We start from the raw sequence: 12891 nt of genomic DNA, 5'->3' as shown, positions 1-12891 counted from the left end.
CACCTAAAATTCTTTTTAAGGATTAAAAAAAAAAAAATTTTTTTTTTCAAAAAAAGCTATAGTCTCTACCCATGTAGATTGGGCCTTTTCCCACTTCATCCTACCTAAAAACAAGTATGACCTCACCTTGTCCTTCAATCATAGAGGATGCTTCATGGAATGGGTACCAATCCCAACCCCTACCACTTCGGCTCATCAGATTTGCATAGCAAGATTGTAGTCTACATCTCAAAGCCCAGGACTGTCCTTGGTTGTTAGGGCTTTCCTTGGGAATGGCCTCATTTTTTTCCCATCAGGACTTGACTGATAAGAGACAGTTTTTCTTTTTCACTTAATCTAGTCATAAAGGAAAATAAAAGAACTTCTTATAAATGTTTCTCCTTTGGAAACAAATAGCAAACTAGAATAATAATAATAATAATAGCAAAATAGTAAATGTAGTCTGGAGCCATACTGACTGGGTCAAATCCAAGTGATGGCTATTTACTGACTATGAGATCGTGTGTGAATTACTTTCACAGCTCCATTCCTCATCTGATTTTTTAAAAATATAATAATACCATTTGCCAACTATTAATGTACATGGGTCTTGCCCATGATATAGGATTGACACCCCTGGGCAAATGGCATTAATTTTATAAAAGCAGCGAAGCTAGCCAAGAAGACCAAGCCTGTAAGCAATGTCCTCCATGGCATCTGCTTCGATTCCTGCCCCCAGGTTCCTTCCTTGAGTTCCCACCCCAACTACCCTCAGTGATGGAGAGTGACCTGAGAGTTGTAAGCTGAAATCAACCCTTTCTTCCCCAAGTTGCTTTTGGTCATAGTATTTTATCCCTGTTCAATTTTGTAAGTAGAAGAATACATACTGTCTGAGCCAAACTTCCAATTTTTCATTAACTCAAAACAACATCTGATACTCTCATCTAATCATATGGTAGCTACTTGATAGTTACAAATAGAATTATTTTACACAATGGATGTGTTCCTAAAGGGGGTATGTATGTATGTATGTATGTATGTATGTATGTATGTATGTATATATTGAACTATATGCTAAATTCAATACAAGTATCTCCTTAAATAAGGTATTCTCTTTCTTTTGAAAAATAATTTCTTTTTAGAGAGAGAGAGAGAGATAGAAAAGACAGAAATAGATTTATGGATTGTGCATGTAGCCTTTTAAATGAGAATTATCTCATTAAGGATGACTGAAAAATTTTAAAAGCCTGTAATCCCAGCTATGTGACAGGGTGAGGCAGGAGGATTATGAGTTCACAGTCAGACTAGGATTCAGGGTGAGTTCAAGGTTAAGCTAATCAATTTAATGAAACCCTGACTGAAAATAAAAAGTGAAAGAAAAAAGTAAATAAATAAATGAAAGATTGAAACCTGCTTGTTTGTCTGAGTTTCTAATGATATCACATGTTTTTGCAGTAAAAGTTAGAGTCTACTCACTAAATGATGACTTGAAGCCAGCCAAAAGGGAGACCATCTTAACTTTCATAGTAAGTATTTATTTCCGTGAAAATCTCTTGAACATTGAAACTGCCTCCACAATATCAAAGTAAATCTAAAAAAGAATCACTTGACTGTCTGTGATATATAAAACTTTGGTTTGTATGATTTCACTTATTTTTAAGGAGCTTAGATTTTAATGTCTAGTATACTAATATGCTCGGCAGCAGTTACCACCCACTAAACTAGAGATCATACACAGCAGATGATATGAAACCAACTTTCACAGTTTTACCTATTCATAAATTTACAATAAATCCCCAAAGACATTTTTGTAAAGAAATAATTATTGTAATTGGTCAACTGCTCACGTATCAACAGTGGTTGTCCTACAAATGATCTACAGGCATCTTTTCTCATTCTCAAACAAATTTAGAATGCACATACAATGGAGTGTGTATGAGAAACAAAACTATACTAGAGTATATACCAAAATGTGCATTAATGAATCAATAATTCTGGAGGAAATGCAGTATGATGAGCCTGAGGGGTATATTCCTTCTCTGGAATGGAAAAGGTAAAGAAAACTCTGAATTAGATTCTAATAAAAGGAACTGTCATGGGTTCTTTTGAAGAGAGGAAGCCTATCCATGTAGGGACTAGCATGAGTCAATGAATAGAAACAGGAAAAATTAATGTGTTAATTAGGGTTACTGTTGCTGTGATGAAATAACATGACAAAAAACAACTCGGGGAGGAAAGAGTTTATTTGGCTTATACTTCCACATCATGGTCCATCACTGAAGAAAGCCAGGACAGGAACTCAAGCAGGGCAGGAACCTGGAGGCAGGAGCTGATGCAGAGGCCATAGAGGGACGCTGCTCACTGGCTTACTCCTCATGGCTTGCTCAGCCTGTTTCCTTATAGAACCCAGAACCACAGCCCAGGGACAGCACCACCTACAATGGACTGGGCCCTTGCACATCAATCACTAATTAAGAAAATGCCCTATGCACTTGCCTACAGCCTCATCTTATGGAGGTGCTTTCTCAGTTTTGGCTCCCTCCTCATGATGACTCTAGCTTGTGTGAAGTTGACATACAACTTGCCAGCACAATGAGAATAGTGTAGACACAATCAAGCAGAGTAAATAATTGGCTGGCAAAGTGTGGAGAGATGTCAGCTCGAATTTTCTAACATCTACTGGAGAATAAGGGGTGAAGTGATACAGGCTCTTCCCCACCTTGCAGCAAGTGAGCTTGAGTGAAACTGAATCCTGGAACCACATGCAAAAGAAATGGATGCCCAGCATCTGTAAAAGAGCCTCTTGGGATAGAGGGGTGAGGCCAGAGCCACAGGGAGGCAGGATGTTGAAGCAATCTGAGAAAAGGGTTTGAGAAGGTCCCTTGCTAATGATGTTGTGACAAAAACAGTCAGGAAGACACTTAGCTGTAAATCTATGGGGACCATTCTTGTTTAAAACAGGCTTTTGTCAGTTTTCCAATTTGTAATTCAAGAAAAAATAAACCCCAAATTTCCAACCATGGTAAATGGTAAACAATATCAAGTTTTAAAATTAAGACTCACCAGGAACTCCATGAAGAGATCTAAAAAAGTCCCAAGTCACTGACCCAAACACAATGTCACTTATGGGGAAAATACATGAGAACTTTCAGTGTGTGTAACCATTTCAAGGGTTGTATCAGGACTAAAAAGTGTTTGTGTGTGTGTGTGTGTGTGTGTGTGTGTGTGAGAGAGAGAGAGAGAGAGAGAGAGAGAGAGAGAGAGAGAGAGAGAGAGAGAGAAATGTTTTGTTAATCTCAAAGATCAGAGAAAGACCACCAACCCAAATCATTATGGTCATATTGACTAAAGGAAGCAATTAATTTAAAAAGGCTTTTTTATTCATGTACTCAGGCTGCCTCCCCTTAAGGTGGGATTCAAGAGGTCAGCCTTGGATGTGAGGAAGTCAAGGCTGTTATAACTCCAGTATGGAGTTTAGCTGGGGTTACAGGAGCAGAGCATAAGCACAACAAATTAGTCCTAATGACCTCCTGAAACAAAAACATGGTTGCAAGGTGGGCATAACAAGGTAGTCATAACAACAGATAGTCATAGGTAGTCATATAATCTTTGAAACAAGGACTTGATAGCTATTGCTAGAACAGACAGTTAAGAACCATTCATAGTTAAAGCTACAGATGGGGCATAGCCTAATCCTTAAGAAACAGAGGTTTAATCATAAACAGGAATGGATCTAGGTTGTCTTTACTATAAGATGGCTTTTAAACCTAAAATGGAGGCAGGATGGTTCTTCAGTTTAACAAAACAAAAAAAAAAAAAAAAAAAAAAAAAGGAAAAAAATCGTTTTAGCTTTTTGTTGTTGTTGTTTTTAATACCAGATGAGGAGTTTGTTGTGCCCAGTTCACAGAACCCAAAAAAAAACCCACCAAGGACAACTCACTGAATGGAAAAACAAAGGTTTCTTTTATTTCCAGCTGCAACCTGGGTTCTGCTGGCTGGGGGCAAAGGGAACACTGCTTTACAAGCAAGGGGGGTTTTAAAGGGAAAGTTCAAACGACTGAAAGTCTCAAGATTACAAAGCTTCCATGGTTACACAAGATGAAACAATAACTATGATTTAGGCAGTATACAATTAAGCAGGATATTTAGCAGAAATTAGTCTGTTAATTGTCTCCTGGACCAGGGGTTTTTAGAACTGTGAGTTGATGACTATCTTGTTTTCTTTAGGACAAAGAAATGTTGACACAGCTGGGGTGTGTTATCTGGTCTCAGTTCTTTGTTTAGCCTTACCTGTGCAGCCAGCTTTTGGGAGCTCAGAGGAGCTTGAAAGTTTTCTTTTTCCTATATGGGCTTTGAAGTCTAAATTTTTCGACTTTTATTGATTTTTCCCATTTCACTCCTTTCAGAGTTATTTTGCTTTTATCCTGTATATTATTAAAGCCCCACCCTTTTTTGAGGCAGAGTCTCACTATGTAGCCCAGGCTGGCCTTGAATTCACAATCTTCCTTCTTGTCCCTCCTAAGTACTGGGATGACAAGTGCAGTCTGGTCTGGGCTTCCATTTCTCTTCGTGTACAGTGTGGAGAGGGTCTAGAGGAAGGGAAGTGCCTTCAAGTGAACTGTTTGCCTTTCATAATCTTTGCTTGAATTTTGTCCTTCATATTTAATGAAGTCATAGATGCCTGTTGGGAAATTTGTTTTTTTTTTTTTTTTTTGTTTTGTTTTGTTTTGTTGTTGTTTGCAGATCAAAGATTATATTGCAGTCAGAAACTTTAAATGTGGTTTCTGTACTTTGAAAGCTGTTAGGGTTTTACCGTGTCTCCCTAAAGTTAATATGGTAATGCTAAATTCTCAGATTGGCAATGTAAGAGAGTGAGGAGCAGTAGGACATATGTAGGGCAGGGGGAGGCGGCTACTCTTATGAATGAATCCTGGGTGTTCCCATGGAACTAAGTCCATGCCTGGGACAGTGCTAGAGCTGAAAGGCCTCTTGCAGAATCTGCTCACTGTGCCGCTTTTTATCACCATTGAAGGACTCCCCTACCCACCCATCCTCTTGGACTTACCAGCCTCCAAACCAAAAGCCTAAATAAATCTCCATCTCTTGTAAATTACCCATCTTGGGTATTCTTTTATAGCCACAGAAAGTGAACTAAGGTGGTGTCTGTTTCTATTCAAAGGATCCAGAAGGATCAGAAGTTGACATTATAGAAGAAAATGATTATACTGGAATTATCTCTTTTCCTGACTTTAAGATTCCATCTAATCCTAAGTAAGTAAAAAATATTTCTTATTAAACAAAATTTTCTCTAAAAAGCACATCTGGAATAGTTGGAGAAGGAGAAACACCATCGAATAGAGCCACCTAGTGTTGACAGGGCGCCACAGATGTGAGTGTGGACACTTCAGTCACATGAGCCTGCTTCCTGATAGGGAAAGAAAAATGTTCTCACTGCTGGGGTCCAGCATAGCCCTGCCACCTTCCCAGATACCCAGGAGACTGAGGCAGGAGGAGCCCAGGAGTTGACTATCATCTGGGAAACAGAGATAGCTGCCTGAAACACACACGCACACTTTCAGTGAGATACATATTTAGCTATCACGCACCTGTATATTTGAATCACACTGAAAATGGGCAATGCAGAACATACATGGAGACCCCATCGCTGCTTCCAATGGGAAGCAGTGTAGCATGTATAAGACAAGAACATTACAAACAGCGACTACAGAACGTCAACCAACCCTTCCATGGCCCTTTTCCCTGTGCTCTCTAAAAAGGAATTTACAGTAGATGCAGTATTCTATATTCTGATATTGAAACTGGGGAGTTTCAATAAATTGAATAATTTCTTGAAAATATTATGTGCTCTATAGTACAGAATTGAGCTTCTTGTCACTACTGTCATTTCTCTGTGCCGTTTGTCCCATGCAGGTTACACATCACTAGGAGACTGCTGGCTCATACTTCCCACCTCTGTACCTTTGCATATGTCTCCTCAGCTTTAGAGCACACTTCCCATCTCCCATGCACAGCTTCAGGGCATCTTCAGGGCTAAAGTGGCCTTTGCTTATTGAGTAACAGGAGTCACGTTCTTCATAGAGTTCTTCATAGATGCCCGTGTGCTTCTGCATACTAGCAGGTTTGATGACTTAGCGTCATCTGTGAAGAGAAAATACGCTGTCAATGTCTGTATGTATTTATTATGATTATTGCCAGTGTTAATTCAAAGGGTATCTGTCAAGCACCTCTTCTAATGACTGCTGAAACACAATAAGCAGTCCAGGTAAGGGCTCCCTTTGGGAGTCCAGTCAAGTGGAAACTAGAGAGGCAGGAGTGTGGTCCTGCCTGTGATCCCAGCCCTGGTAGGAGACTGAGAAGGAGGATCAACAGGGATTTGAGGCCAATCTGGGGTGAAGAATGAATTCCAGGCCAACCTGAGATAGAGTGAGATCCTGCCTCAAAAGCAAGCAAACAGCAAAACTCAAAAGAAACGAGAGAGAGAGAGGAGAGAAGAGAGAGGTAGGAAGAGAGAGACTGACAGACAGACAGACAGACATTGAGGTAAGCATCACAAAGACCACACCCGGGGACAGTGTCTTGACAAAAACTACTTTAGCCCTGAAGATGCCATGAAACTCATCACGGAAGACAGGGAAGCATACTCTAAAGCAGAGAATTTTGTAATGTAGTATAGATTGTAGTATCGTGTTAGCATTGTTAAACTCAAGGATTAAGTAAAATTCTGAAGTTATCATCAGTCCTTTAAATCAAACATAATGACTGTATTAAAATACATGGAAAAATAATACAATATGTGAAAATCGAGTTAATGAATATTTCTATTATCAAAAGCTTTTTCTGTTAGTGCTTTAGAATTTCTCACACAATATTTACCTAGGTTACACATGTCTATGCATATTATAGCATCTTTAAATAGGAATTAATTAAATTGCCTCTGGCAAAATTAGAACTATTTAATGACATCTGCTTTGAAATATTTTGCTTCCACAGGTATGGTGTATGGACAATTAAAGCTAAATATAAGAAGGATTTTTCAACAACTGGAACTGCATACTTTGAAATTAAAGAATATGGTAAACTCTAATATTACTATATTATCATAACTAAGGGCTTTTGCAGTACCTCTGGAGTACCGGAAGGAGTGAGCAGAGAGAGACAGTAATGACGGCTTGGGTGGCTAGCGCTTAGTTCCAGCTTGTGCTGTCAACCTTGAAGAAGCCACCCAACCCTCCTGGACCATGTCCTTCATGACAGAGCTGAGAGAAATATGCTTCCTCAAGGCCCTTGGCTTATTTGGCTTATTAAAGTCTAATATTTGGCTTATTAAAGACTAAAGAATTATAGTCTTAGGATAGACAGATAATTAGAGAGAGTGAATCTGATAAGATTTACTCAGAAACTGAACATAGTCCCATTTTGAGATCAGTCATATTATTGGTCATAATGTGACTTATAAATGGCTTCATTTTCCCATTTTTTGGTTTTTGGAGACAGGGGTTCTCTGTGTGGTCCTGACCATGCTAGAACTCACTTTGTAGACCAGGCTGGCCTCAAACTCACAAAGTTTCCCCTGCCTCTGCCTCCCAAGTGCTGGGGTTAAAGGTGTGCGCCGCCATGCCTGGCTTTTCCCATTTCTTGTAATAGTTTACTCTAGTAGCTATGTGCTATATTAGCAGATGGAATGTCTCTGCTTGAAGACATTCTTTATTTCCTCAGGAGATTCATAGTAAAGGTAGATGCACAACAGTTAACAAATAGAGGGAAAAAGTTGACAAATTCTGCCATAATGAAACTCAGCTTTAAAGATTAAGCTGCCAGTGACTTGCTGATCTAAGTGACCACTCTCCCTCCTGTACATTTGCTGCATTCTGTTCAGATCCAGATTTTTCCAGATCTTATTTCCTACAGCTGCCGGTATCCATTCTTCTTACTAGCCTTATATGCAAACCACAGCAGCCTCCTCTAGCTGCAGACTTCTACACTGTCTTGCTTAGTATCCATTAAGTCACCTCAATATTGCTCATATTGTTCACACTGACAAGTGCCTACTGACTAGCTAGCTCTTCATTCCTTAGCTTGAGCTGGCCCGTTTCTTCTTCAGCCTTACCCGATACCACTCTTGGCCTCATTTTCCACAGCCTTGGGAATGTTACACATGGCGTTTTCCCTTCACCCCCTTGCCCGGTCAGTTCTACTCCTGTCTCCTGTCTCAGTCTAACATTCATTTACTTGGAGAAGCTTTCTTTGGGTTTGTTTCCTAGGTAGGACCTCTGCACTCCTTCCCATTGGTCACTAAGTGACGAATTCATCACATCTGTGCCATTATTTAATTATCCCTGTTGCTTGATTTCTGTTGTGGTAATAAACTACTGTCCTAGTTAGGGTTACTGTTTCTGTGATGAAACATCATGGCCAAAGGAACTGGGGAAGAAAGGCTTTATTTGGCTTACACTTCCACATCACAGTCCATCACTGAAGGAATCAGGACAGGAACTCAACAGGGCAGGAACCTGGAGACAGGAGCTGATGCAGAGGCCATGGAGGGGAGCTGCTTCCTGGCTTGTTCCTCATGGCTGACTCAGCCTGTTTCCTTATAGAATCCAGGACAACCAGCCCAGGGGTAGCCCCCACCCACAATGGGCTGTGGCCTTCCACAGCAGTCACCAAGAAAATACTCTACAGGCTTATGCTCAGCCTGATCTTACAGAGGCATTTTCTTAATTGAGTGTCCCTTCTCTTAGGTGACTACAGCTTGTATCAAGTTGACATCAAACTAGCCAGCACTTTCTACATAAGATGGCAACAAATACAAAGACCCACAGCTAGATATTGCTCAGAGAGAGACCTTGGAACGCACAGCTGGAAATGGGATATCTCCATCCAATCCCTCCCCTCAGAAAAATCCTAACCAGGAAAGTACTATGGCCAGAAGCAACTTGGAGGAATGGGGAATTTATTTGAATTACCTCCCAGGCCACAGTCTGTCATTGAGAGAAGTCAGGACAGGAGTCTGAAACAGAACCATGGAGGAACGCTGATTGCTGGCTGGCTCACAGGCTCGTGTTCAGCCTGCTTTCTTATAGAACCCAGGACCAGGGAATGGTAACTCCCACAATGGGCTAGGACCTCCTCTGTCAATTAGCAATCAAGATAACCCTTCATAGACAGCACTTATGACAGCACTTAAATACAGGATAGATTTTATCTTCTAATGAAAGAGAGATGCTAAATAAATCCACATTTTCCTTTCCTATTTCCAATTTAATAAATACTCATTAAAGAAACACTATGTTTAAGACTTACAAGAAAGATAAGAGGAAGAGAGAGACATAGACAGATAGATGATAGATAGATAGATAGATAGATAGACAGACAGACAGACAGACAGACAGAGTCTCTACCAAGGAAAATAATCTATTGTCCACAATATACACTGTAACTGAAATAAAACCAAGCCTGGATTCACTCTGATTTAGAGAGAGGGAGATCTTATCAAAGATATCATTGTTGATGATGATGATGGTGATAAGGATTGAGTTGCTTTATTAATGCTACCCATTGTCCAACTAGAAAATATAGCTGTCTGCTGTGCTTCAGAGGCCACTCTGGCTAAATGGTAACACCATCTCTTCATTTCTGTTTCCAGTCTTGCCACGTTTCTCTGTTTCAATAGAACCAGAAAGTAACTTCATTGGTTTTAAAAACTTTAAGAACTTTGAAATCACTGTAAAAGCCAGGTAAGGACTTTCTGAAGCCCCAAAGTGGGTGAGGGACAAACACGCCGTGTAGATAGAACTTATGTGGGAAGTTTATTGGGGGAAGGGAAGGGAGTAGGGAAAGGGAACGGAGAAAGGAGAGAGATGGGCAGGCAGAGACAGAGACAAAGAGAGACAGACAAGCAGACAAAGATCTGCCTGCTCTTCAAAGAAACGGCAAAAAAAGAGAGCGGGAATAGGCGGAGCTTATCTCTTAAAGGGGGGTATAGCACATGCACACAGACTTCATAATGATGTAGCAGCCATAGGACCCTGGGCAGGCCAGGGTTCTGCCTGAGTGCATGCTGCCAGGTGACCCGGGGCAGGCCACCATGCCTGAATCCCAACATTAGCTACTTTAGTTCTGGCTCTAGCTCTCAGAGTTGTCCTGAGATGGCCTGTGACTTAATGTGTTCCTTGACTTTGGGGATAACAGAGACTTCGTGCTGATGTCAGCCTAGAAGGCAGAAAAAAAAGTCCTCAAGGTTGAAGCTCAGTGTCTTAGTTGAGGTTTCTATTGCTGCGAACAGACACAAGGATCACAACTCTTACAGGAAAATATTCCATGGGGGGGCTCACTTCCAGTTTCAGAGATTCAATCTATTATCATCACGGCAGGGAGCATGGCAGTGTGCAGGCGGATGTGGTGCTGGAGGAGGAGCTGAGAGTCCATCTTGCAGGAAACAGGAAGTTGACTTGAGACACTGGGAGGAACCTGCTGTAGGAGACTTCAAAGCTCACCCCCACAGCAACGCACTTCCTCCAACAAGGCCATACATACTCACACCAACACAACAAAGGCACGCCTTTTAATAGTGCCACTCTCTATGAGATCATGGGGGCCAATTACATTCAAACCATCACAGCATGATTTAGGGTGTGGACACTGATACAGAAGCCTTCACTTATTATCTTGTATTTAATAATCTGCTTCAATTAATTATTTGAAAATTACACACATGCATGCAATGTCTTTTATTCATATCCACCCCACCCCACTTTTCTCGTTGCTCTGATCAAACTAAAAGGAGAATCCCATTTCTGCTTCCTGGACTGTCCAGATGTCAGGAGTCCACAGTCACATGCTGTCTCCTGTCTTCTCCACCCTCCTTTCTTGCCACCGTAGACACTGCCTTTTCAGGTCATGAAGCCTTGAACTACCTTTCTTTTTGGAGACAAGTTCTCACCTATAGTCCCCCTGCTGAACTATATATATATATATGTATGTATGTATGTATGTATGTATATATATATGTTAATATGTTGACCAGGCTGACCTTGAACTCAGAGTGCCAGGATAAAAAGCCATATTTTTCTTGCTGTGGCCTTCTAAGGGTGAAACACAATAGTGGGTGGAAGTATATCATGTGCCTTATATGACTTAAAGTCACTAGATTTTTATCTGAGTCATCGGTTACAGCAACGTTAGGAGAATAACTTTCTGATCGTATTCACAGGTATTTTTATAATAAAGTGGTCCCCGATGCTGAAGTGTATGTCTTTTTTGGGTTGAGAGAAGATATAAAAGAGGACCAGAAAGAGATGATGCAGAAAGCAATGCAAGTCACAACGGTAAATGTTTGCTGAGGCCTCAAGATGCTGTGAGGAGGGAAATCACATGCAAGTCCTCTGCAGTCCAACCCCACGTCTGTGCACACTGAGGTTAAAATTCCCAGTAGGCATCTATTGCCTTTCAGATAAATTCTGCCCTCCAAACCCCAGGGCAAGCTGGCTGTGGGCTTGGGCCATACTGGTGATCCTTGGGCTGGATTAAGAGACCCCTCCACCTCAATAAGTAAGGTGGAAAAACAATCCAGCATGATATTTGAGCCAACCTGGGCCTTCATGTGCACATATATCTACCCTCCCCTTGTGTACACATACAAAAAAAAGTATACACACATGCTTATACAGCAAATACAACACACACACATGCCTGCAAAAACAGAAACAAAATAAACACATGGCCCTTTCTTCGGCTCTGGCCTTCCCAGTCAGCTAATATCATGCCATCTCCTTCCTTCCCCAACATAGCCATGTTTGCCTATAAGTCTTCACTTCTTCCCTCTATCCTTTCCTGTCTTCTCTATGCCTGATTCCTTTCTCAACAACATAATTAGTAATTAAACAATATGATATAAACAAGCCTTACATTTATTTACTTATTGTAAATAAGTAAATACTATATTATCAACTGGTACCCAAAAGACCATGCGATAGCCAAAACCCTTCCACCATCTATAATTCTGCACAGACTCATTAGAAAATGGCATTCTGGCTGATACTGCAGGCTTGGTACTCACTTGTGACAATAAAATGTGCCTTCTGTAATTTGCCTTCAATTTAGAGGCTAGCAAAAGCAGACTTTGAAGTTTCCCTCTATATTCTCTGTTTTAACTCTTCCTTTTGTTCCTTTTTAAAAGTTGGTCAATGGAGTTGCTCAAGTCACATTTGATTCTGAAACATCAGTTAAAGAACTGTCATATGAAAGTCTAGAGGAGCTAAATGACAAATACCTTTATGTTGCTGTGACAGTCACAGAATCCAATGGTAAGTGTGTGTGTGTGTGTGTGTGTGTGTGTGTGTGTGTGTGTGTGTGTACAGCATTCAGTTGTTACAGATTTAGACATCCTATCAATGGTGGAAGTGACTTCTACAGCTTCTTCATAACTTATTTTCTTTCATAGCTAAGTTTTACCTTCCTTTTTCTGCCATTGAAGATTGATGAGCACTCTTGTTCAGCAGTGCCTGAGTCTCTGTCATCCCAAAAAGCAAACTAACATTTGCCAGTAGCTCTACAGCTATCTTACTTATGCATCTGGCACCCAGTGTCACATGCATAAAGCCAAAAATGAGATTATGCGTGTAAAACTTTGCTAAGTCACTGTCACCATCATCCGGGTCTCCTCCCCTGCGCTGCCTGAGCGCTAGCTTCTCCACTCTTCCTCTCTGCTTCCCGCTTGTTCACAGAGCCACCCTACCATGTCTCTAGCATGTTTAATTTACTTATTGCCTGTGGCTCTCAGATCCCCTGCAGTGGTTGTTGTTCTGGGACAGGATCTCACTATGTAGCACAGACTAGCCTTCTACAGCAATTCTACTGTCTCTGCCTCTTAAATGCTGGATTGTTAGCATG

At 40.8% G+C, this 12891-nt stretch overlaps 1 protein-coding gene across 1 annotated transcript in view; it reads left to right on the top strand.

Annotated features, from left to right (window-relative positions):
* C5 (complement C5) overlaps nt 1–12891 on the top strand; it is a 100896-nt gene that overhangs the window by 16621 nt on the left and 71384 nt on the right. The window contains exons 4-9 of the mRNA XM_051185288.1: nt 1435–1505; nt 5159–5250; nt 6991–7073; nt 9647–9737; nt 11213–11327; nt 12179–12305. Coding sequence (XP_051041245.1) covers nt 1435–1505; nt 5159–5250; nt 6991–7073; nt 9647–9737; nt 11213–11327; nt 12179–12305 — 579 coding nt within the window. The remainder of the gene's footprint in view (nt 1–1434; nt 1506–5158; nt 5251–6990; nt 7074–9646; nt 9738–11212; nt 11328–12178; nt 12306–12891) is intronic.

The sequence above is a fragment of the Phodopus roborovskii genome, unplaced genomic scaffold (assembly GCF_943737965.1).
Source record: "Phodopus roborovskii unplaced genomic scaffold, PHOROB, whole genome shotgun sequence".
NCBI classification, from domain to species: Eukaryota; Metazoa; Chordata; class Mammalia; order Rodentia; family Cricetidae; genus Phodopus; species Phodopus roborovskii.
This window is presented reverse-complemented; position numbering and strand designations above follow the sequence as displayed.